The sequence below is a fragment of the Cupressus sempervirens genome, chromosome 3, assembly GCF_028749045.1.
Source record: "Cupressus sempervirens isolate cs-2001-9-10 chromosome 3, ASM2874904v1, whole genome shotgun sequence".
Lineage (NCBI taxonomy): Eukaryota > Viridiplantae > Streptophyta > Pinopsida > Cupressales > Cupressaceae > Cupressus > Cupressus sempervirens.
Window position 1 is genome coordinate 153,724,415 of NC_143120.1, and position 26,834 is coordinate 153,751,248.

At 36.6% G+C, this 26,834-nt stretch overlaps 1 protein-coding gene across 2 annotated transcripts in view; it reads right to left on the reverse strand.

The window, feature by feature from the left end:
- LOC149565222 (villin-3-like) overlaps positions 1-25,429 on the reverse strand; it is a 38,956-nt gene extending 13,527 nt beyond the window's left edge. Inside the window, exons 1-3 of one of the 2 annotated variants that reach the window (XM_089818775.1) lie at positions 25,222-25,429; positions 18,885-19,076; positions 18,558-18,657 (exon numbers count right to left, since the gene is read on the reverse strand). In XM_089818775.1, the coding sequence (XP_089674901.1) occupies positions 18,558-18,657; positions 18,885-18,940 (156 nt within the window). In that variant the 5' untranslated portion in view covers positions 18,941-19,076; positions 25,222-25,429. The remainder of the gene's footprint in view (positions 1-18,557; positions 18,658-18,884; positions 19,077-25,221) is intronic. The other variant, XM_089818774.1, reaches the window with a different exon arrangement.
- Between the last annotated feature and the right edge of the window lie 1,405 nt (positions 25,430-26,834).

Below are 26,834 nucleotides of genomic sequence, written 5' to 3' on the forward strand. Positions count from 1 at the left end.
TGCAAATTAATGTTGCAGTATATCAAATCAAATGACATGTATTTATATGAAGTAAAATTTGTATATTTTACTCTTTTTTTAAGTTTCTACATCTGATCAGTTTATTCAATAGCAATTTCTGTTACTTTATGTGCCTGTTAAATTAACTCTTCTCTATTTTAACTGTTTTTTTGTGAGTGCCATTGAACTGCTTTGGTTATTTGTAGATGTTAATATAGTTTCTGTTACAAGATTCAAGAAGAGTTGGCAGATTAACGGATTTCCGGATGATTGATTGATTAACAGAGGAACAAATGTGTTCCTTATAAAGAATTACAAGGACGTTGTTTCTAAAAGAAACAACGTAGACTGAAGACAGAATTAGAAACAAAACTAGAGACAGGATAGGAAACATTCCTATCTGGACTGAAGAAAAAAGAGACGGGATAGGAAACATTCCTATCTAGACTGAAAGACGGACTACAGACAAGTAGTTGACTATTATAGAAAGTATAAGATATTATCTTAATACCCTCCCTTAATGGTCAACGTACGGATGTCGGAACATTCTGTGATAACTTAGACCCTCCCTGGATCTATAGAATGCTGAAACCAAGAAGTTTTGCCAGAAGAGTGCTATGACTCAAAATAAGTTGCAATTACAAAACTTTGTTTTTGTGGAAAAAACGGTAAAACCCAGAATCTCACGCAACCTTGCATATTACAGACAACTTGAAATGATTTTTGAGGAGAAAATCAACAAACCCATGATCTCAGAAACAAATTCAGAAGGCTCTGGTCTTGTCGGAAGTCTCATGAAGACCTTTTAGATGTGTCCAGATTTCGGCAGCTATCTTGCCGGATGGAATCTGAGAAAGCTGGTCATCAGCTACGGATAGTTTGAGAAGCATTACTGCCTCTCGATTATTCAGATCCCATGTATCTTGATCAGGACCCGGAGAAGTCGGACGCTGCATAACACCCAGAACAAGTTGATCGGTGTTTTGATATTCGAAGATTGCGATGATGCGCTGCTTAAATAAAGAAATTGGAAAAAGAAGATAAATAAAGAAAGTAGAAAGGAGTATGATCAGCTGATTAAAAAGAAGAAAGGAGAGTATGTAAATAAGAGAAGAATCGAGTTGATTAATCTTGGTAAAAACAACCCTAGAAAGTTTTGGAAAGAACTTCAGCAGAGAAAAACTCAGTTAGAGAACAACATAACAGGAACCAAATGGCTGGAATATGCCAAGACTCTCTACAAGTGTGATCTAGGAGAACGTAGAACCATGGAAACAGGGCCTACAGGGGAGTTATTCAGCGAAAATGATATTATCCAAGGCATAAGGAGGTTAGCTGTTGGTAAAGCGCAAGATATAGATGGGCTTCAAGCTGAATATTTAAAATGGGGTGTTGAAACTCTCACACCACACGTCACTAAAATTTTCAACAGTGTCAATAGAGAAGGTTTCCCTGTAAAATGGACAACAAGTGTGGTGATCCCACTCCACAAAAGTGGAGATATAAATAATCCTTCTAATTACCGAACCATCGTGATCAATCCACTTTTTGGCAAGTTATTTGGCAGCTTGGTAGAACAAAAAATCAGCAACTGGGCTGAAACAGAAGGCAAACGGGCAATAGGGCAAGCAGGCTTTAGACCGAAGCACTCTACTATTGATCATGGCATCACTCTTAGATACTTGATTGAGAAAGTTTGGGACACTCCGGGGAACGAGGCTTTTTGTTGTTTCGTGGACTTTAAAAAAGCATTCGACACAGTGCCACGTAATAAATTATGGGATAGAATGGAAGAGTTGGAAGTTCCTAAAGAACTTAGGTCAACAGTTTACAGATTATATGAGCAGGTCAAAGCTAAAATCAGAACGACAGAAGGGCTATCAGAAAACTTTGACAGCAACATCGGGGTTAAGCAAGGGTGTCCACTATCTCCAACTTTATTTGGGCTCTAAATTGACAAATTAGAAGAGTGGATAAACACGACCAATGGTGAGGGAGTGCAGCTAGCCCACTTTGTGATAAGATTGCTCTTATATGCGGATGATCTCATAATTCTTGCTAGAACAGCTAAAGGTTTGAAAGAGCACTTGACAACACTAGAAAATTTTTGTCATGAAGTTGGAATGCAAGTTAACACTAGTAAAACCAAAATTATGATCTTCTCGTTGAAGAAGAATAGGGGCATACAAGACGAGTTTCTATTGGAAAATAGCCCACTTGAGATTGTGGAAGAGTACAAATACTTGGGCATCGATTTTCATAACAAACTCAATTGGGATACTTGCAGATCAAAAAGGATCCAAGGGGGTTGGAAGGCGTTATACTCTTTACAAAACAAGTGCAGGTACGCAAAATTATGGGATTGGACGACCATGAAAACTCTTTTTGGTTTGCTGGTCACTCCGGTTATTTTATACGGATGTGAAGTGTGGGGAGGTAGTATGTCTGAACAAAAATGGCAGCAAGTAGAAAGAATTCAAAAGCACTTCATCACATGCAATCTTAAAGTCAAGACCACAGTTCCGTATGAGATCCTTTTGGCGGAGGTGGGTTCCTATCCATTAGAAGCCGTTGCTTTGGTCCGAATGATAAGCTACTTAAAGAAAACCCAAGGTCTGGAAACACATCGTTGGCCCAAGTTGATCATAGAGGAAAAACTTGTGAGGCGGAAAAGCACATGGATGAAGCAAAATGACAAATGGATGCGAAAATGGGATATCAACATCCAAACTTGCCCAGATAACATTACAGAAATAAAAAAGTTTGTCAATAAAAAATTTCACAATATTCTGTGGACAAGATGCATAGGGCGGAAAAAATCCTATTACATTAAAGAATTTAATCCCACTTATAGTCATGATGAAAAGGCCTATATAAGAGCACCTATTAACTGGAAAGCAAAAATGTTGATGGCACAACTTAGAACTAGTTCACATCAGCTTCGATGTGAAACTGGTAGGTGGCAAGTTCCAAAGGAAGATGGGGCAGACAGAACATGTTTATTTTGTAATATGGGAATAGTTGAGACAGAGCAGCACTTTGTCAAGGACTGCCTGGCTTACAATGACATCAGATCTGGTTATACAAAAATATTGCAGAACAAGGACTTCAAATATTTATTCGAGGAAGATCAAGTGAAGAGAGCAGCGGATTTGATTACCAAACTTCAGAGAAGGAGAGACAAGTTATCCAAAACTTTACAACTGTCTAGTTCCGCTCCTGACTCGGGAGGGTGATTGCATGGGTCCCATAGACTACTTTAGTCTCGTGGACGTCATTAAAATCTATTCATATCATATCATCATTCCAGGTTCCATAATTGCGACCATTGAATTTGGAATTATGTTCGAGCAAAATATTTGTCAGAGATGCCATGGCACGTTTTTCAATGAAAAATTGTGAAAATCTGTGAAGGCACGTTCTTCAAGGCAAAAATACAAAAGACCCAGAAGAGAGCTCAAAAAACCCAGAAGAAATCTACTGTCGTATTTTGAATCCGCTGGCTCAAAAATTGAGGCACAAAAATCGAGGCACCCAGAAAAAACAGACGACAACCTAGTTGAGCTCTCGAAAAACCCACCAAGAATTTGCAAACAAAATATTTTTTCGACCCCAAAAATTAGGGTTTCAAAAAAAACGGCCCTATCTGAAAAAAGCTTGAAAAAACTTCAAATTTCTTGATAAAAAATGGCAGATTTTTCTTCAAAGATCGATGTGCATGGACGAATGGGGCTAGAGTGTGTTGAACAAACACAAGCAGACCCGAGTTCGGGAATTTCTCTAGGCCGAAAACCCTAAACGGGTTTTAGAGAAATTCAACAGAAAAAATTTTGAAAAAATTTAAACAAATAATTTCACGAAGAAATTATAAATTTTTTCGAAAAAATTTAAATAATAGCTCTGATACCATGTTACAAGATTCAAGAAGAGTTGGCAGATTAACGGATTTCCAGATGATTGATTGATTAACAGAGGAACAAATGTGTTCCTTATAAAGAATTACAAGGACATTGTTTCTAAAAGAACCAACGTAGACTGAAGACGGAATTAGAAACAAAACTAGAGACAGGATAGGAAACATTCCTATCTAGACTGAAGAAAAAAGAGACGGGATAGGAAACATTCCTATCTAGACTAAAAGATGGACTACAGACAAGTAGTTGACTATTATAGAAAGTATAAGATATTATCTTAATAGTTTCTCCCTTTTATTCCTCAAATGCTGGGAAGGGGAGATTTGTTTTGCAGGGATGTATTTAACTAAATAGCACTAGAATTGGCACAAATGAAGGAACTAAACTGTGATTAATTGCAAAGCTTTGTAAGATAATGCTAGAGCATTGTCTGATCAAGCTCCAAATTTAAAGCAGAAGCCATTATTCAAGCAACTGGAAAAGAAGAAATAAAAAATTCTTCTATAAAATAATTGCAAAAGGATGTGCATAATCCTATTACACCATATTTTTACAAGAGATGCCAAATGTGTGGCTTAGAAGGAAGGTGCAAAGTCAAAGTTATTTAAAGCATAAAATTTTGCTATAGGACATGCTTCACAAAGTTCAACAATTCAAATCAGACTAAGGAAGATTTTTTTGAAAAGATAATTTAGCGTTGATTGTATATGGGATCCCACCTGAAAAATTATAAATGTTTAACAATATTATAACATAAGACCATAAAGGTCAAAAAGTAGAACTTCCGCAAAACAAAAACCAAATTTGGCTCCTCCTTTAGACTTGTACCATCCTATTTTGTAAGCACCTATAATTAGATGCTCAATTTAGCACCATTTTAGCATGTATGGAATCCCACGTTGATTTCATGCCCTTGTGACACTCATCGGACCTTGAAATTAATATTATAAGCCATTAATTCAATTTCATCACAACTCAATGTGATCCCTTATTTTCTAGGCATGCTCCTTATTATTTCTCTGATTCAATCATATATAAGCCTACACAGGCCCTATGCTACCATTTGAGGCCTTTGTACTTCTTCTCGACCCCGTAATCAGATGGGCCTCCTATTTTTCCATCTTTCCACCTTCCCAAACTCCTCTCCTCAGATATAGGATGCCTTGTGGGTTTTATACCTATCTTATACCCTGACATTTGTACTCAAATTTAATTTGGGGCATAGTTGCATTGTTTTGTGGGAAATTAGGATATGTTGTCAGCCTGGGTCAACTTTGAATCCTGAAATGTTGTGAGAGGTATATGGGTGACCTATCTCTCCTCATTTTGACATCAAGCATTATCAATTCATATCTACAAGCACTCAAGCATTCATAAGTCAAGTAAGAATTCAAGAGCTCTCCTACAAGTAAGATCTCAAGGACTCTGAGGAGTTTCAAGCCAATCTTCTCCATGGATCAAGCTTCTTTCCCTCATTGAATAATAAGCAAAGGAGTTCTCCATCAACCAAGAAGTCTTGCACACATCCAAGCGTCTTTATTTCATTTCATAGTTGATTACAAACCAGGGCTTGACAAAGGAAAACACCTGCTCACAACTTTTTTACTCTCCTTTTTGAGTGAAGGAATAGGTTGCAAGCTTAATAGAGAAAACCTAAGAAGTACAAGGTTTGACAAACTATCCCGAAAAGTTTCAAAGAAGAAGTGCAAGGTATACAACAAGTGAGGCATCCTATGCCCGGGCATTAGGTGGGTGAGGCATACTATACCCCCAATTCTACATCAAACTAAAACCATAGGTCTAAACTAATATTTACTTGTTTCAAGTCACTAGAACTTCCTCCCTGGCTTTTGTTATTATGTATCTATCACATCTTGTCACTTTTATTTACTTTGCCTCATATCTTACATTGTTCTACTATCAACCAATCATGTTTGTCTCTCCTCATTTTTACATTGGGCATTATCAATTCATATCTACAAAAATCAAGCATTCATAAGGAAAGATGGAATTCAAGAGATCTACAAACAAGATCTCAAGCATTCTAAGGATGTTTTCAAGGAAATCTTCTCCATGAATCAAGCTCCTTTCCCCCATTAAAGGCCAGGCAAAGGAGTTCTCCATCAAGGAAGAAGATCTCTACACATTCAGGCACCCATTCATTCTGCCTTCAAGACTTTCTTCTCTTTCTCCAATCAAACATTGTGGCAAACAACATCCAAACACAAGATTTTGTCTTTCATGATTTCATTTTGTGGTTTTGTCACTTGTGTTAAGTCAAAGCTACTGCATTTACGTACTTAATCATGTTCAAAGAAGCATTTGCATTGCCAAGGTATGATATACTACATTTCTCAAATCTATCCTTTTATATATGATAGCATGCTCTCATTTACTTTATTTCATTTCAAGGTTGATTCCAACTTGGGGTTTGACTAAGACAAACCCCTCTTAACAACCTTCTTTGTCTTTTGTCTATGTGAAGGTATAGGTGGTCAAACTACTAGAGAAAATCTAAACAAAACAGGATCCAACAAACTATCCTAGAAAGTTTTAGGCAAAAGTGTAGGGTATATAGTGAATGAGGCATCCTATACCTACGTATAAGGTGATTGAGGTGTCTTATATCCCCAATTCTACATTGCAATGTGATGCAGGAGCATCTTCGATTTACTTGGTGACTACTTTGGAGTTCATAGGAGGAGGCTTAGTAGTTTCTTGGAGGTGTTTGGACTGGTACTCGGTCAAAAAGGATTGGAGCTCGGCATGTTCTTTGGAGCTCGGCATGGTCTTGGAGGAGCTCGGCTTTGCTTAGGAATTTGTACCTGTTGTAGGCCATGTATCTAATTTTCTACAATGAGTTAGAGGATGAAATTTTCAGGGATAGAAGAGGACCTAGATTTCTAACTACGGTTCGAAGCTCGAGTTATAATCCATTCAAAGCTAGGAGATATCGCAATTTTACTAAGACATTGATTTTGGGAATTTAATTGTTGTAGGAGGCCGACTTTGGCATTTAATTTATGTATTTGTATTTAATTTGTGTTCTAGGCCGACCTGTGGCTTAGATTGGTATAAGTAGGGGTTGTGGGTAAGTCTTTAGGCATTATTTGTAATGTCCCTTTACTGATTTTTTATGATATTTCCAGCCTCAAATCAGAACTTTAAAATCAAACAACCAATATTACAAAGATCTGCCAATTTCCCAATAAAACCCAAATCGGGTATGTCCAAATTGGTGCCAAAAACTTCACAACTTCACAAATTATTAATAAATCTGAAAATGGACATTTTTACAGAAATTTCAGCAGCATAACAGCCTACAAAATGACATTTCCAGATTTGTATAGCCTTTACACAACAGCCCACAAATGTAGGGCAAAACTATGCTCAATCGGGCTCCCGAAATTAACACAAAAAATGCCCGGAAACACCACAAAACACTCATAAACTATCTCAGAAGTTTAATCACGACCCAATACATATATTCAGCTCTATTTTAACATCATAAAGTCTGAAATACAGCAGCAAACCAAACTGATATGAAACACTCAACTGAAAACCCAAACTCAAACCAAAAACAACCCCGAAAACACCCAAATCGGCACTATTCAGCACAAAGGCAAACTCTGTATGAGCATGCACATGGAATGGCTTCAAACTTCCGTCCTTAGCCTTCCTGGAAACCTGCAAACTCCCGTTCTTGGGTCTCCTTCTCCACAGGTTTGGCAGCTTCTGAAAAACAACAAGAAAATTAGCAAGAATCAAGATGTAGAATGAGCCCAAAATGCCTCCAAACCCCTTTTAAAGAGGGCATAACCCTAATTCACGTCCAAGAGGGGTTAATAAAATATAATTTAATAATAATTTTTATTTATTAGTCCATTGGTTTCCAAAGATTAGCCCCTTTTTCCGAAATTTCACCTTTTTGGAGCCTGCCTACCTTAACAAAGTTTTTTTTTTTTTTTAATTATTTGAATAGGGGACATGACAAGTCCTCCCCTCCCAAATATTGCTTGTCCTCAAGCAATGAAGGTTGGAATTCTCAAGAATATGTGCTCCTTCCCAAGTTGCACCCTCTAGTGGTAATCCTTTCCATTTGACCAAATGCTCTATGATGCTCCTATTTCTCAACCTTTTCTCTCTTGTATCCAAAATCTCTTCTGGTATCAAAATTAATTTCCCTTCATCATCAAGAGGTGGTAATTCTGTAGATACTATGGTTTGCTGGCCTAGAACCTTCTTTAAGCAAGATACATGAAAAATATTATGTATTTTGCTGTTTGGTGGGAGCTCCAATTCATAAGCTACCTCTCCTACCTTCTTGATGATTTTATAAGGCCCATAGAACCTTGGCTTGAGTTTCTCTGCCCCACTTCTCTTCAAGGTGCTTTGCTTATATGGCTGCAACCTAACAAATACCAAATCTCCCACCTCAAAAGATCTTTCAATCCTTTTCCTGTCAGCATATATCTTTTGTTGGTTTTGTGCATGTTGTAGATTATCCTTGAGGGACCTTATTATGTCTTGGCTTTGCTTGATGAAATCACTTGCTGCGGGTACTCTGCTATCGGAAAGTATTAGATCAACAAAGGAAAGGGCATCATAACCATAAAGAGCACGAAAAGAAGGCATACCAATAGACATGTGATGAGATGTATTGTAACAATACTCCCCTAGGTGTAACCATTTCACCCAAGCATGTTGTTGATTTGAAACATAGTTCCTCAAATATCCTTCTATCCATTTATTAACTATCTCTGTTTGTCCATCTGTTTGAGGGTGATAGCTAGTACTGGGAGTGAGTTCAGTTCCTGCCAAATGAAAGAGCTCCTTCCAAAAAGAGCTGAGGAATCTACTGTCCCGGTCACTAACAATGTTTCTAGGCAAACCATGTAATCTAAAAATTTCCTTGAAGAACAATTCGGCCACTTGTGATGCCTTGAAATCAGATGTGATAGGAAAGAAATGTGCATACTTAGTTAGTCTATCTACCACCACATATATGCAATCCTTACCTTGAACCTTGGGCAACCCAGTGATGAAATCCATGGAAATACTTTCCCATTTTTGTTCAGGAATAGGAAATGGCTGCAACAACCCTGCAGGAAAATTTTGCTCACTCTTGCTTTGTTGGCATACCATACATTCCTTAATGTGTTTAAGGACATCCTCCTTCATACCCTTTCATAAAAACCGCTCTCGAATTTGCCTGTATGTCTTGAAGTATCCCTGGTGACCAGCCAAAGGTGTGTCATGAAAGGCCCTCAATATCCTCTCCTTAGTTTTTGACCCTGGCACTAAGAAGATTCTGTTCTTGTAATAAATCAATTCATCGACAACCTTGTACCTGTTATCATCCACTAACTTATCCAAAATCTTGGTGGCAAATGAATCTTTAGCATACTCTAAAATTATGGAGACTTTCCAATCAGCAGAGATAGATGATAAGGAACACAAAGTGGGCTTTCTTGAGAGAGCATCAGCAACCACATTATTCTTTCCTTTCATGTATTCAATATCAAAATCATAAGCTTGCAATTTGCTTACCCATTTTTGTTGACGATCATTCAAATCCCTTTGGTTCAAGAAGAACCTGAGGCTATTATGGTCTGTCTTTACAATGAATCTCCCACATACCAAATATTGTCTAAACTTATGAAGTGCATGCATGATTGCCAACATTTCCTTATCATAGATGGAGTACCCTTTCTCTGATTGATTTAATTTTCGACTCTCAAATGCTATTGGATGTCCCCTTTGAGTTAGGACAGCCCCTATACCTTCTCCCGAAGCATCACATTCAACAACAAAAGGTAAAGAGAAATCTGGAATTGCAAGCACAGGGCATGAACTCATTACCTCCTTAAGCTTATCAAATGTTTTTTGTGCCTCTTCTGTCCAAACAAAAGCTCCTTTCTTTGTCAAATCAGTCAAGGGGGCAGCAAGCTGAGAAAATCCCTTGGCAAATCTCCTATAGTAGCTACACAACCCGAAGAAACCTCTCAACTGTGTAAGATTAGTGGGTGGAGGCCAATCCAAAATTGCCTGGATTTTTTGTTGATCAACCTGTACTCCTTTAGAGCTTATAATATGTCCCAAATATAGGATCTCTGTCAAACCAAACTCACATTTAGATAGCTTAGCATAGAAGGATTGCTGCTCCAAGATTCCCAAAACAGTGTCTATGTGCTTTAGATGCTCTTCCCATGTTTTACTGTATATCAAGATATCATCAAAAAATACCAAAACAAATTTTCGAAGATGCTGACTGAATACCTTATTCATACAAGATTAGAATGTTGCAGGTGCATTAGTGAGTCCAAATGGCATAACAAGAAATTCAAAGTGCCCATAGTGACATCTGAAAGCAGTCTTTTCCACATCTTCACTCCTCATTCGGATTTGATGGTAGCCTGATCTTAAGTCAATTTTTGAGAAGTATACAGCACCATGTAACTCATCAATGAGTTCATCTATGCGTGGTATGGGATACCTATTTTTTATGGTCTTCTTGTTTAGAGCCCTGTAGTCTATACACATTCTCATTGTACCATCCTTTTTCTTGACAAGTACCACAGATGATGCAAATGGACTAGAGCTAGGCCTTATGAATCCCATGTCCAGGAGTTCTTTAATAGTTTTTTCAATTTCTTCCTTATAACCTCTTGGATGGCGGTATGGGGTTGTTATAACTGGTTTGGCACCCTGTTCTAACTCTATAACATGCTCAAAACCTCTATCTGGTGGTAATCCTGGAGGCAAATCATTGAAAACTATACTATGCTTATCAAGAATATTCTGAATTTCAAAATGGAAATTACCTTGATTCTTTGGAGAGCTTGTTGGTTGGATTATGACTCCTGCTGCCCATGTTACTTGTCCTCTTCAAAAAGTCCTCTCCATCCTCTTTGCAGAGACCGCCTTAGGTGCTCCATTCGATAACCCTCTCAATATGACTTCTTTCCCATTGGAATGAAATTTAAACTCCATAGTTTGATGGTTCATGTAATAGCCTCCGATAGAGTGCAACCATTGAACACCCAATACAAGATCTGTCTCCCCAATACCAACCACATAGAAGTCATCACATAACTCATAATCTCCTAAGGTCATCTTGAGTTGTTTCACCACCCGTGTGCAAGGCATAGTGAATCCATCAGCTACAGTAACATTGAATCCCTCAAAATCTTCTGCTTTAAGCCCTCTTTTCATGACAAATCCCTCGTCAATAAAATTGTGAGTTGCCCCACTATCAAGAAGAACAGTCAACCTTTGCCCTGCTAGTACCCCTCGAATTCGGAAGGGATGGTATCTTGGGACTCCTGATAATGCTGCTAAAGTGCCATCCTTGCTGATTTCTTTTACTTTCTCTTCTTCTACCTCCTCCTTAGTATCATGAAATTCCTCATGCTCATCTGAATCAGATTCTGAAGCAACTTCAATATAGTGCACTTGACCTTTCCCCAAACATCTGTGTCCTGGAACCCATGGTTCTCTACAAGTAAAACAAAGCTTTTTCCTTCGTAATTCACTCCTAGTCTCTTCATCTACCTTCTTTTTTGCCACATTTGTCACATCTTTTGGTGGTAGTGTTGGGAAAGTCTTTTTCTGAAAATTTCCCTTATGTTGCCAAAGATTTGGGGGTTTTTGATTAGTGATTGATTTCATAGGCACGCAAGTTTCAAGTTGCAAGCTTCTTTTGATAGCTTCCTATAAGGTTGAGGGTGAAAAAGCCTTAACCAAACCCTTAACAGAATCTTCTAAACCATCAAGAAAAAGATAAACGATCCTCTTTTCACTCATATCAGGTACCATAACAGCCACTTTTTGAAATTCTTCTATATACTCATTAACTGATTTGGTTTGCTTCAACTTTGACAATTCTTTAAAGTACTCTTCATCATCCTTGAGGTCAAATCTATCTATCACCCTTTGACTGAAATCTTCAAATGTAGTTACCTGATCGTGACCTTGAGTAGTCATTCCATGATACCACCAATCATAGGCTGCATCTTCCAAGTGTAGACTTGCAAATTGAATAGCATCACTCTCTTTCATGGGGTTAAGTGTGAAGAAAGTTTGTAATTTTTGTAGCCATGCTCTAGCTGAAATTTTATTTGTTCCATCAAAAGTAGGTGCTGTAAACTTGCTTATTTTATTTTTGAGCTCTCTTCCACTTGTGTCATGCTCCCTCCTGTTCTCTTTCTTGGGCATCAAAGCGTTCATCATATCCACATATTCTTTAAAAGGAACTGAACTACGAAAGTCATCATCTAAGCCATTGTAAGTAGCTCTTAATGTAATCAAATTACCTGTAACCTCTTCCACTGGATTAATGGCTGGATTTGGTACTGGTGGCTCATCTGCAGGCAAGAAAATAGATTTGGTTGATTTAGATGGTGTGGATCTCCCATTTCTTGGCTCCTCTGAAGTGCTCCCTTTCTCATTAATAGATGCAATTCCTTGTAATTTTTCTGTCAATATTCGCAAAGCCTCTCTAGTTTCCGCCAAACCATCCACTGTTTGCTTTTGAGTATTTTGGATGTCTTGGAAGAATTTCTTTGCCATCTCATCTGGATCAGCCATACTTTTTTCTTCCTTGGATTTTGTACTTTTGCTTTCAACTGGGGGTTTGATCGAAATTTCTTTATTCTTTTCTCGCTGCAAATATCTTTTTTCTCTTTCACTTAGTTGCATGCAATCATAAAATATGACATGCAAGATCTGGGTAGTTATCAAAACTTGACATGCAAGATCTGGGTAGTTGTTAAAACTGACATGCAACTTCTACAAACCCTCAGGCTGGCAAGATCACGGCTCTGATACCACTGTAATGTCCCTTTACTGATTTTTTATGATATTTCCAGCCTCAAATCAGAACTTTAAAATCAAACAACCAATATTACAAAGATCTGCCAATTTCCCAATAAAACCCAAATCGGGTATGTCCAAATTGGTGCCAAAAACTTCACAACTTCACAAATTATTAATAAATCTGAAAATGGACATTTTTACAGAAATTTCAGCAGCATAACAGCATACAAAATGACATTTCCAGATTTGTATAGCCTTTACACAACAGCCCACAAATGTAGGGCAAAACTATGCTCAATCGGGCTCCCGAAATTAACACAAAAAATGCCAGGAAACACCACAAAACACTCATAAACTATCTCAGAAGTTTAATCACGACCCAATACATATATTCAGCCCTATTTTAACATCATAAAGTCTGAAATACAGCAGCAAACCAAACTGATATGAAACACTCAACTGAAAACCCAAACTCAAACCAAAAACAACCCCGAAAACACCCAAATCGGCACTATTCAGCACAAAGGCAAACTCTGTATGAGCATGCACATGGAATGGCTTCAAACTCCCGTCCTTAGCCTTCCTGGAAACCTGCAAACTCCCGTTCTTGGGTCTCCTTCTCCACAGGTTTGGCAGCCTCTGAAGAACAACAAGAAAATTAGCAAGAATCAAGATGTAGAATGAGCCCAAAATGCCTCCAAACCCCTTTTAAAGAGGGCATAACCCTAACTCACGTCCAAGAGGGGTTAATAAAATATAATTTAATAATAATTTTTATTTATTAGTCCATTGGTTTCCAAAGATTAGCCCCTTTTTCCGAAATTTCACCTTTTTGGAGCCTGCCTGCCTTAACAAAGTTTTTTTTTTTTTTTAATTATTTGAATAGGGGACATGACATTATTGATCTATGAAGGAGAGGTAGAGGAGCTTGGAAGAGCGAATTTTGAGAAGGGCTAGTAGCTGCGGCTTGGAAAACAAGGAGATTGCTTGGTGGGCTTGCGAGCACAAGTTGAGATCTTCTTTGGAGGTTTCTACCAGAGTGTGGATCTGGACTAGCTAGGGTTTGGGATTGGATCTTGAGGGATCTTGCAGAACTATTACTTGCTTTGTATCTGGCCATAACTGGGAAGGCCTTACAGCCCGGCACATTGCATGTAATCAGTTATATTTTATGAATATATTATTATGATTTGGTATCAGATCTTGCATTATTGCTCCTTGTCCTTGCATTGTTGCTTCTTGTTATTATCTTTCTGCTACATGGTTGTATACCTGGGGGCTAGGACATCTCCTTTGGGGATTCTCTTGCCTTGCACTACGTCACAATGTAACCATAGGTCAAATCTAAAGTTTATTTATTTTAGATCAGTGCAGGTTCATCTCTATTTTTTGTTATTTTGTATCCATAGATCTGGTCAATTGTGCTTACTTTGCCTCATATCTTGCATTGTCATATTATCAACTCATCATAATTGTTATTATGAAGGATTGTTGCACTCACTTAGTCCTACTTGAGCCTATTTAGTCATCTTACTTCTAATTACGAATTAAGAAAAGGTGGCCAAATACTTTTCTATGATTTGCTCCCTTTTCCTTATTGTACAAGACTAATAAACCTATCTCATGAACTATGCATTCCCGTAGGTACCTTTATAGTTCTAAAAAGTTAGCACCCATTAATTTGTAAGTTGTAGGATCTGTTACAGATCACTAGCACAAATTACCTCAAAATTAGCCCTTCCAAGTATGGGTCACAAGTGGTGCAATCTATACCTTGGAGACTTAATTTCAATGAGTTTCAAGGCCCGATGCAATGTATTTTCCTTTTTCCATCTAGTAGAGTCAGCCTTCACGAAAATTGACCCCAAAATCACACTATAAAAGGAGGCTTCCTTTTCACACCACAAGATCTCAATCCACAACTACAAGCTTCCAAGCAAGCTAATGTGCATTCAAGGAGCCAAGCACGCATTCATTGAAGGCAATTCATCCATCCATCAATCATGCATTTCCTTCCATAGATTTTGCTTCTTTCTTCATAGGAGACAAAGGAGTTGGCCATCAAGGGAGAACATCTACATCCAATCTTCACTCTTCTTCTTCTCCATTCAAGCATATCAAGCATTCATACATCCATGATCTATGATGCAGGTAAATATTTATCTATTGCATAAGTAAAGACATCCTACATTCTAAATTCCAACATTCAACATACATTCAAGCTAGTGTACATTTTTGTGGTTGAAAGTGATGTATCTATCCATAAGGGTTCAACAAGCAAGGTAACACTTAATTTTATCTTGTTTTACTGCTTTTACTTATCTCATTTCAAGGCTAATTCCTATACAGGGACTTGACCAAGGCAAGCACCTTTCCCCGAACAATTTCCCCTTTTCTTGTGTGCATGTGCAGATTTGCAGAGTATCGGATTTGAAATTTAAGATCTAGAAGTGCAGTTCCAGTAACAGTCTTAATACCTCTGAATTCAGCTCTCCCAGGTATAGGTCAAACCATATTCAACCTATACTGGTGTAGGTCAAACCAGGTTCAACCTGTTCCTCTAGTCCTTAGATTTTCAAACTAGAAAGGTTCCACTTTCAGGTTTTCGGATAACGATCTGTTTCTGGTTTCAGCACAATTTGATAAGGTTTCTACAAATTTGAAGTTACTTCCTCTACTAGCCCTCAAGATGAACAAATCTTCTTTCTCTTTCTTTCATAGCACTTACTTTGATACACTAGATTTGTTATCTTGTTGTCTATTATTGCATGAGTGTATACTTTACTTTCCTTGCATTTGCATTTTTTGCCCTTCCTGTACATTAAACAGAAAATAAGGGATCCCAAAATCAACATCCCTAAAGGACCTAGATCTTGCATTAGCACGCCTTCCTCTACTTGGATCGTAATCTAATTTTTTAAGTCCTATAAGGGGGTCACATTTTGGGGTCCACTTTTCCAATGTATGTTGGTGAAGTGGGAGTCTACCATTGATTACCATTTCTGATTATATAGTACCAAAACAAGATGCTATACTGCCACACATTACACAAACAAGAGAATATTGCACAAACTATACTTCGCAGCTAATTCCACAACTCTATTTCCACCCTTCCCCAAACCCAGCAACTTGCCAACAGTATCAACCACACTCCCCAACTACTCACTGCATTTGTCAAATAATCGACTGTTGAGTTTAAATTTCTCCAGCAATTGTGAAAGCTTAGATTTTCAATCTTTTAACCAGTACCTTACACCTCATCCACACAGTCACAGAGAGTCCAATTAGGACTAGTACATTTTTGCAAGCTTTATCACTCCATAAAATCCCCTTCCACAATCAAATTCTTTAATTTTTGAGAAGCCACTACCATTAAAGCGTCCCACTTGGCTTCATTGTTGGTTCCAATCCCTAAAAATAAAGAGTCAACATAAATAAAGTTGTTGTTAGATATCTTTGGGCAAACTTTCCTCCAAACATACCTGGGGTGACTCTAGATGCCCCATAAAAATTCAGTTTCAAAATACTTTAAACTTACAAGATGAAGGATCCATTTCTTACTTCTTGCTTAAAAGCATCATTTCCTGTTTTGTGATTTCTTCCAGTACTGTTTCCTGATTTTGAGTACTTTTGCATTCAACTTTATAAGTATATTTGTGTCAATGTTTCAAATCACAGTCACCATTCTTTCCTCACCCAAATGATGGATCACTGGATGTAATCCAAGATTATGAGGCAACAAAACTTTAAAAAATATAATTCAAAAACACTCAAATCAAATTTATGGACTGTGGAAAATTCATGGTGTCTATTATTTCCTACAAGGCTCAAACTAAAGAACAATTCATAGAGCATTTATCCAAGATGTTGGCATTCCAGAAACCTTTTGGGTCTCCGACATATTGGTATCAAGTAATCCACAAAGTCACATCCAAGATCAAGCAGTGACTTTTGATCTATCACTGTTTGGCTTCTAGTAGGAATTTCAAGTTGCTACCTAAACATTAATTCTCTGAAGGAACCACATAGTATAATCAGTTGGCTCAGATACTCCTTCGGCATTGTTGCAGACAGAATTTAGTTGCATTTTTTTGCACCTCTTCTAGGCAAAAGAGGATGAGTGGATAATTAAACACAACTCAGCCGGGTTATGCATACAGTGATTTTATCTGCTCAGATACACTTCCTTTGCAAGCCAAGCTGTTCATTTAAAAAAATGATTTACCCTCTAATTAGGTGAAATGTATGATGTTAAATGTCCATGCATGTTTCTCCATAAGATGCTGGACATTTCAAAGCCAGGGGTCCTGGTTAGTGGTGGAAAGACACTCTATTTCTCAAGAAGATGCTCCACCTTTGAAGGTGGGTGGCTCCTGGGTGATTGCAAAGATATCTTGTGTCTGGGGGACTGGTTAGGGGGATGAAGAGAAGATTGCTGTGGATATCATGGAATCAACTGCTTGTGGAGTGGCTCAGCCTGCAGATGTAGATTGATCACAGTGCATGCGGTCCTGCCTGTCCCATATAGACAAAAGCCGTGGAGATGTCTCATGGCCAGGCTTAGGCCTTCTTGTTGCCGGGGTACTGTTGGTTTTTGTTATAGCCTTGTTTTTTTCCAGAAAAATTGTATGTAATTGCAGTAGTTTTAGTAGACGGGGGTTATTCCAAATTTTGGGACTGCTAATATTCATAGTTTGGTATAGCAGTAAGGATTATGGCCCAGCAATGTGTCATAGGCAGATTATGACTCCATAGCAGGGAGTAGCATGTGTAGTTAGTTATCAGGGATGGAAGTAGTTGACATGTCAAATGGCTGTAATACTTTTTTGATTTTATATCACGGTGCAGCCCTATATAGCTGCAGTTCATCAATCAAAAACAAATGTCCATGCATGTTAAGGCAAGAATAACTTGCAAATTGGGTATAACGTAAGATGCATTTTGTGCAATACACAGAGTAAATAAAAGTGTTGGCACATGCTCTCTAAAGAGAAAGAGAATGAGGAGACAGAAGGTTGGTAAACTACAACAATACAAACAATGGCTAGAGTTGAATGAATTTATTTATACACAGACCAATTTGATCATAAGGTCATCCAAAGTCTCATCATCATTTGCAAAAAGGTCATCATATTTTAGGCAACACTGACATCTATTCAATACTTTTAACAGGGAAATTCTGAGGACCTAAAAAGTAGTTATACTCCAGACAAGTATACTGTGTATCATATTCATCAGGAAATGAGGTCAAAAGAATATGAGACAAATGAAACATACTTTACATCCAAGCAACCATTTAGTAACTGCTGCATAGCAGGGATAAATGCATGCTACAGAATATTCTACATTACAATGCATACAATATCCCTTCTATTATTATCAATTTCTTTTATGCAAATATGTCATGCCCAGTTATACAGGACAAAACACACTAACAAAATTTAATTTTATTTTACTGATAATAGGATTAAATGTAATACATAAGTACTCGAATAGAATTACTTAACTTCTTCATACTCAGTTATAATTACGAAAAAATTAAGTACCAATTAAAAAGCAAATTTTCTTAACATATTTTAAACTTAAACATTCATAGCTAAGTATATATCAAAATATTAAAAAAATAATCAAAATGGTATTTCATGACACTCGCATAGTCATGGCCAAAGAACTAGAATTGCTTAATAATTTGAAAATAATGTTCCCTATCCTTTCTCCTACGCAAAAAATACCAGATAGGACACAACTTAGTTGATTGTTGGAAAAAAGAAATAAATAATCAATACTATAAATAAGACATGATATGATAATGTACTTGATACATACCTGCAAAACAATATATGAATCTCCAGTATAAAATTTACCATATTCAGATTTTGGTAAAGGAACAGGTTGAAAATTTTCAATGCGCCAAATATCCATACCACTGTAAACAATATGTTAAGTAAACAAAGAAAAGAATTACCCATGCGTTACATGTTATAGAAGATAAATCCTTTGCATGGTTTGTTTCTGTATATACTATAGAGTAAAATCTATGTTCCTTACAAGCATGTAGCGAAAAATTTGTTGCTACAGAAGAAAGCATCAAGGAATTTGATCCATAGCTTTTGTATAAGAGAAGCATCCAATTGTTAGTTTTTAAAAGGATACACTTTTTGACCCACGCCTTGAAAAGCAGCATCAACATTTTTCATTGACACAGCCATTGCAGATGCTTTCAACTTCCACTTCCTTTTACTCAACTTCAACTTCCTTTAATAGATGTCAAGTTCAATCACACAGATCGAGTCTGTAGTATCTCTGTAGCAGGTCAATATCAGATGCCTTGTAACAAAGATTTAGCTGTTAAAGAAAATCAACAATTTTCAGTAACCTGCAAAAATAATGTTCACCATCTAATCAAACCTAAAGTAATAAAAATAACTACAACTGTTGCCCATTTGGTGACAAAAATAATCACGCAATAGATTGACATGAGAGAGTAAACAAGAGAAACTGCATATACAATGACAGATACAACAACCAGCTATTGCCTACAGTGTTTGTACAAAGTACTTGAGTAGACATAGTATGTTCTGTCCAATTATATTACAGCAAACCATTTCAAAAGCTTGAGATAAACATATAACCAAGTTGCAGCTCATGTCAAGATGTATGTGTATAGTAATGTATGTGTATGGTAACAGTATCGGAATAAACCCAACTTGCATTCCAAGCCCATGGAAGGCATAGATGCAAGTCTAGTCATAGAGTAGTTAGAAATCATTTTGAGGTTAAATTCAATAGATGAAGTTCAAAAAAATGGACAGACCTATTATAATTTTGTGAACACTGAAGATTTAATACCTTGGAGAAAACAAGCAATATCATTTTCTCCACTCCAGAGTATTATTGACTGTTGAAATTTTTTGATGAACTAGGAGATTGTGTATTTAACCATCTGCACAAATGTCCACTGCTTCAAATCCATTAGGACTAAGATATTCCCAAGGATGGACATATTTACCATCCATTGGTGACACAATGAGGAATCTCAGATGAACTCACTACTCAATCGTATTTCTAAATGACCACCAATCCAACAACTAGTTCTTTGCATTATGATCTTTGTGAAGAAATTCAAAATGATAAATAGTTCTCAGAGACAGATTGGTGTTTTAAATATCTCATCAAATATTTGTTATCCCTGATGCTGCTACTAATTCACGAGTAATGGTTATCTGTTTTGGCTGCCTTGATTGTCATCACTGCTTCCTCTATGATCTCTCTTATAATAGAAGATTCATTGAATGAATACAAGATCAAATATTTGTTATCCCTGATGCTGCTACTAATTCACGAGTAATTGTTATCTGTTTTGCCTGCCTTGATTGTCATCACTGCTTCCTCTATGATCTCTCTTATAACAGAAGATTCATTGAATGAATGCAAGATAATTACGCATGTTCCAATCATAATAAATCAATAATATGCGGTAGCTAATCTACAGAACTTGCAAATCACTAAGAAATATGATTGAACAGTGGGTAGCAGAGAGCCTAGATGTTCACTAGGAAGTTCCCTGGCAATATTGAACATTGAGATATTAAAAATCTTCTAAATAACTCTTGATTTTCAGACACTATATAGTCTCAAATTTCATATAGTTGCCATATTGGTTCAACAACAATAGAAATAAGTTGTGCATTCTCAGATAGAAAATTTTAATAGTTCTTCCTTAATGAATCCAAAAACCTCACTAGGGGTAATCTATGTGGATGTGAAATGCAGATGCAACGTAAGAATGCATGTCATTGGACCTGATGTTATCAGAGCTATTACTAGAACAAATCAGAAACCCAGGAAACAAAAATGGCTAATCAAAAAATCAGAACACAGAATGAGCCCACTGACCAGAAATGTGTACTTCTGTTATTACATCAACGTGTGACAAGGAGATAGAAAGTAGATAATTCATAAGATAAACTTGGAAACTGCAAATCTCCTTACAGGAAAACAGATTACAAATTTCTTAATGACACAGAAACCACAAGCATTTGTTTAAAAGGCTATCCCCACAAGAACTATATTTGGCAAGGCACAAACACAGCAAAAGGTGGATATTCACATCTCACCGAAATGCAGTTATGATCCTTGGATCAAGAAAGTTCTCCTAACATGGGCATTAAGATGAACAACCATCATAAATAGAACATATTAGTTGATAAACATTGAAAGAATGAGGAGCAGAAGCTGAGGTGTTTTTTCTACCCAAACACTTTTCATCCAATTTAGACACTATGTACAATGAAATCAAGATCAATTAAGCCTTTACAAACTAATTCTGCCTACATCTAGGCACCCTTGTGCCAATGCAGATATGAAGCTTGCAAGAGCAGCAAATAAATCCATTTCAATGTCCTACACAAGCAGATATGCTAGGAGGAAGATAACGAGGTGTTTTTCCTACCTAAACTCTTTGTATCCAGTTCAGATACTATGTACAATGAAACCAAGATCAATTAAGCCTTTACAAACTAATTCTACCTACATCTAGGCACACTTGTGCCAATGCAGAGATGGAGCTCGCAAGAGCAACAAATAAATCTATCTCAATGTCCTGCATAAGCAGATATGCTAGGAGGAAGATAACTTATCAGCTAGTCATACAGGGATTGTTGCCTGTTTATAGCCAGATATAGTTGGGGATCAAAGGCATAAGTATTATAAAACTAAGAGTAACTAACTAGGAGACACATGTTATGCTCCCTATTGATTGACCTTATAAGGCTCCCCAAAATTCTTGGTGTCATGTTATTTGTTTATTGAGTGATCCCAAAATCACCTTGAGCTATGAAATAGAATTACTTTTATTATCAATAAGGGACTAGAAGGTGCTCAAAAAATCTCTTTACCATTCTCCAACTGGATATCTCTCTTGATGCTTCTTTTCCTCATACCTGCAGTCTTTACACCTTCCTCAAAAATCAAGTGTAATGTAAGATCCAATTCAGATAGCATTCATCGTATTTTCTTGAATGAATTTCCACATGCTTTAATGTAGATATTGGCCAACTTACACGTTCTCCGTTTAAAATTTAAAATTTTCAATCTGATGTTAGGCTCTCCATCGGAATGAGGATACCCAAGCATGAGAAGGGGAATGACGTACTGATTTGTCAAAAAACTATCCACCAAAACACCAACAATTTTCATTGCTTTAAAATCTATGAGCAAGCAGACATTTGTTAAGCTAGTGTCCAACCATTTTCAACTCTTTTGGGCTCTTAAATTCTTGCTCATTCTCCTGACGGTTAGACCTAATTTCATGCACTTTTCTTCACCTTAATTTTCATGGAAACATGCCCATGGATGTTTGCTACAAGCTATTCTTCAAATTCAACCACTTTGCTCCCCCTGATAGATTTGATACTTACAATCATATTAGCAGTCCATTGTTTATCTCACATGTAATTAAGGTCTTCTTCTGAAAGTTTCAAAATAGGAAAAGCTATAATTACATTTCACCGCAGATTTCAACTATTTGGGTGCAGGTTGACAACAGAACTAGTATTAACTGAGAATAATGCAAACTTACAACCATTCTCTTCTTCAGTGCTGAAGATGGAATGCTGAAATAGCATTTTGTCAGAAATTGTGATTTGTTTTAGTGAAGCCTAACAATGATGTTATAAGTAGTAGCTGAGCAAGATTTAAGGAAAATCCAATGACAACTTTCTTCTGTAGTGGTAAGAAAAAAAGGCAACATAAAAACCTTTCATCAGAATTCAACTGAAACGGGTCAGCAGAATTTACCTGTGTAAAGGTTCTGAAATGCTGATCAATAAGATCTCTCTGAATGAGACAGAAATTTCAAATTCCTGAATTCCTAGGTTCTGCAAGTTCTCTGTTGATGATGATTTCCATATTCTGAGTTTGCACAAATGGATTTCTTTTTCAAAATAAACTCTAGGAGGGGAACTTGAATTTCATCCACTATTGATCATAATATAAACCTATTGCCAATATCACTAAAACTCAAACCTCATCATAAATAGTGTATGAAAGTTCCCCTCATATTAACTAGGTCATCTTTTGAAAGCATTGCATTGATATTATATCAGAACATGTAAACCATAGTTATAAATGTAACAAAACTTCAATAGCATTGGTTGAATACAAATGCTTGTTAATCACTAATATAAATTCAGGACACCTAGTTAAAGGCTTGGTTTAAACTCCAAGTCAGCCTCCCTCCAATTAAGGCTTTATCCAAAACTCGGTATCCAAAATAAAAAAATGTCAGCTACAATTGCACAGCACTATAAGTTGTGTTGAGCTCTATTGGAATCACAATTCTTCATTGATCCTCTTGTGATCATTTGAATCTACTTGAACTACAAAGTTGTCGAACATTTTGTTTCATACTTTATTTTACTGAAGTTTTCAATGTTAAACTAATTAAACAGAACTTATTTATGTATCCTATCCCTATTAAGAATTTAAAAAACAATCCATAGGGAAATGTCTAAGATCTGATCTCAAACCCAATTTAGTGAATTCATAATTAAGAGGACTGATTGCAATCTTTTTCAGGATGGCATATTATACATGTTCTTTGGAATTTAATTGTTTAAAAACATTTTAGGTGATGTTTTGTCAAGGTAAAACCATCACCAAGTGCTGTGCATTTCAAACCAGACATTGTAGAGTTCCTTAGCCAGTATAAGGTTTATGTCATATGGCTTTACAAGAACCTGTAATAGTTAAATCCCATAACAAATGGCAGGAAATGACAAAATAAAATCAAATAGAAAGTTGAAAAATTATATATAAACTCTGTCCAATCAGACTTGTAAATGCAAATCAGAACAAACAGTCAGAACTTAATATACTGTGATGTTCATCTCAGAAAGAGAATTAAAAGAAATGCATGCCTGCCACTGACTTTTCATCACATGGAGTACAAAAAAGAACAACCGATCACCTCAATCAAATTTTCTGAATGACTGCCAGACATAAAAAAGCTTGCCAAGTATAAATGTTCTGTACGACTGTAGAAACAAAGACACTTTTTTCAGGGTATCCAAATCCGGTAAGGGAAATAAATGTTTCAGGCACAAAAAAAAAGAAATCCAGATCTGTTGGCTACTCACCATGACTGTAGTCAAATTAATCCAGAGATAAACGAGAAGAGGCTTCAAAACAGAGACCAAAATGGTAAAAGCATTTTGACATCTCTATCAAAAGCATCTTAAATTTGTAAAAAAATTACTTCTCTTTGGATGGTTTTCTGATATTTAACAAAAAAAAATGCAATTAACATTAAGGGGGATCCATTTTCACAATCGAAAGAAGATATTATCGGAAGCAAAGACACTTCTCTTCTGCTTCACATATTAACAAAGTCGGTGGATTTACTCATGTCCTGAGAAGCACCGCAAACATCTTGAACGTAAAACAAATGAGTTTTTCATTGGGCTCCACTTCATATTATACATTAAGATGTATCTAGTTTCCCAATTACGATTCCCATCACATATCAATCAACTTTGACAGCAACGGTATCCCTAATCGTTTTCAGAGATTTAAAGAGTGTAGATTTTGTCATGCCCAATTAAGCACCGCATGCATCTGAAGCCTACGAGATTAGTTTTCTATGTGCCGAGTTTACATCATATGTCAAGATGCAGACCATTTTCGAAGAAGAAAGAAGATAAACGGCATGACATTTCAATCGACAGTCCAAGCAAATGTATTCACATATTTATCATAATGGTGCACTCGGTCATGTCTGAACAAGCACCAGAAACATCTGAAACCTGAAGATAAGTTTCCCCCCATGCTAGATTTACATTATACACCACGATGAATGACATTTTCCCAATCGAGATGGATACCCCGCATTATTTATCAATTAACATTCCAACAAAATGTACTCCTAGTCTTTGTCATAGTTTAACAAAGTGGGCACGGTTTGTAATGTGCAAATAAGCACAAAGAAACACCTAAAACCTGACGCAAACAAGAGGTCCCCTGTTCTTGGATTGGGTGTCTAACATAAACTACATTGCACACTAATTCGTCCATTTTCCAATTCAGAAGAAGGAAAATCCAAACACCATGTCATATTCAGTACTTCTACTGATTTTTTCACACAGATTAACATAGTGGGTCTGATCATCATACTAAAACAAGCATCTCCGCCAAGTTGACCGTTAGGTATCCCAAACAGAGAATCATTTCCAGGGAAGGAGTGGATATTTCAGAGGTTTAGATGCCTCATTCATCAAAGGATCGAATCTGGCTGTCGACAATGTATCAATTGGGGTTGCTGGCGAATTGGAAAGCATCATGACATCAGCGAAACCACTAAAGTGAGGCTGAATTCTTTCAATTTCAAATAGGTACCAAGAAAAGATTCATCAGGGAAAACAGGGGAGCAACTTTAATTAATCAGACAGATCTAAATGAAATTAAAAAGACGATCCGATGCAGATCAACTTACCAACACTGTAGAAGGATTGATCAGGCGAGAAATTTCTTCGCTCAAAAACAGAAACAAATTCACAGATCTATCAAAAAGAAGTTCACTATTATCAAGTCGCTCGCCCGTGTCTAAAGAAGTTAAATGTCTGTCCGCTGACGGACGAAAGGCTGAGCGTCAATTGGGCTTCTTTGGACACGCACTCCAACTTACAGAAATCCAAATCAATCAGGAATCCACAGCAGAGCAGAATGATTTTGATCGCATATGGCAGTACTATGATTATAATATTGTAATATTTATTTAGCGTTGTGCAATTAGGAAGAAAATGCAACCATTATTAACCTGCAAGAGTACGCGTTTATTTGGTTAATTAAAGTTTCTTCTCCTTCAAGGGACCGCTTTCCAAAAGGCGAGTGCCAACTTTTAGTGACACACTCTGGTAGGCCAAGGTGTGAGAGTTACTATACGCCTGGGTGGATTAATATTTTGAGTATTGGGAAATTTGTTTATAGCATTTTAATTTCTTTAATAAAAAGATTATTTGAAGGGAGAATATTTCAGCTCGTTTGGTGTAGTGGTTAACATTGAGGTCGTAGGTTACTCTTATGATTTTAGGTTTGAGACCGCCCTAGGTTTGTCGTGTGCTTTATTTTTAATTTTAATTTGGAATAAATAAGATCAAGATAAGAAAGCCTTAGATTAGGTTACAAAAATATATCATATATATAGTAAGATGTATGTTTAATAAGGGAATGAGTTTTATTTATATGGTGTTAAATGTTGACACACACTTCAATATTAAGTAAAGAGTTTTTATATTTTTATTAAATATTAATAATAATATATGACTATGAAAATATAGGGATTTGTATCTTTGTATGGATAATATAATATTTTTTATAAAAGGTTGGTAATTTTCTATCCCTTGATTTTATTGTGAAATACTCTTCAAAAAAGACATTTGAGATTACAACCAAAAATAATGCAATGTTGTATTTATATGGGTATAATTTACTTGTTAAATTGACAATTTTATGGGCATACTTTATTCATTAAGTTACTAATTTTAGAACACAAAGTGTCTTTTGTTAGGTGTGATTTAGAATAAAACAGGATATTTGAGCACACAATACCATATTTAATGTAGAGAGCATTGCAAGAAACTTGGTTTGGGCCCACAAGCCCTTATTTCTTCAAATAATCACCCCAACTGATTTCAAATGCAACCATTCACTTCTATTGGATCCTTAGAACATGTATAAGGCCTTGAACAACTTCAAAGGTCCCAAGTCTCTAACCTAGACATGGATCAATATTGATGTCAATTTGGCTTTAGGGACAAAGTTCTTAAAAGCAATGCAAAATGGAAAAATGTCTCAAACCTCCAACTTTGCTTGGGAAGATGACTTGAACATGCTTTTCTTGGTCTAAGAATGCCAAACCAACCATCAAAATAAGTGTAAAAGTCTCACAATGTAGATTTCCCAAACTACCCTAGTAGACTGGCCTAATTCCTATCAGGTCTATCTAGATTGTTTTCAACCTTAACTTTGGTATCTTCCACACAACCCCACAAACAAATAGGATTTTTAGATACCCATTTGAAAGGATTGTCCAAGTTTAAACGAATA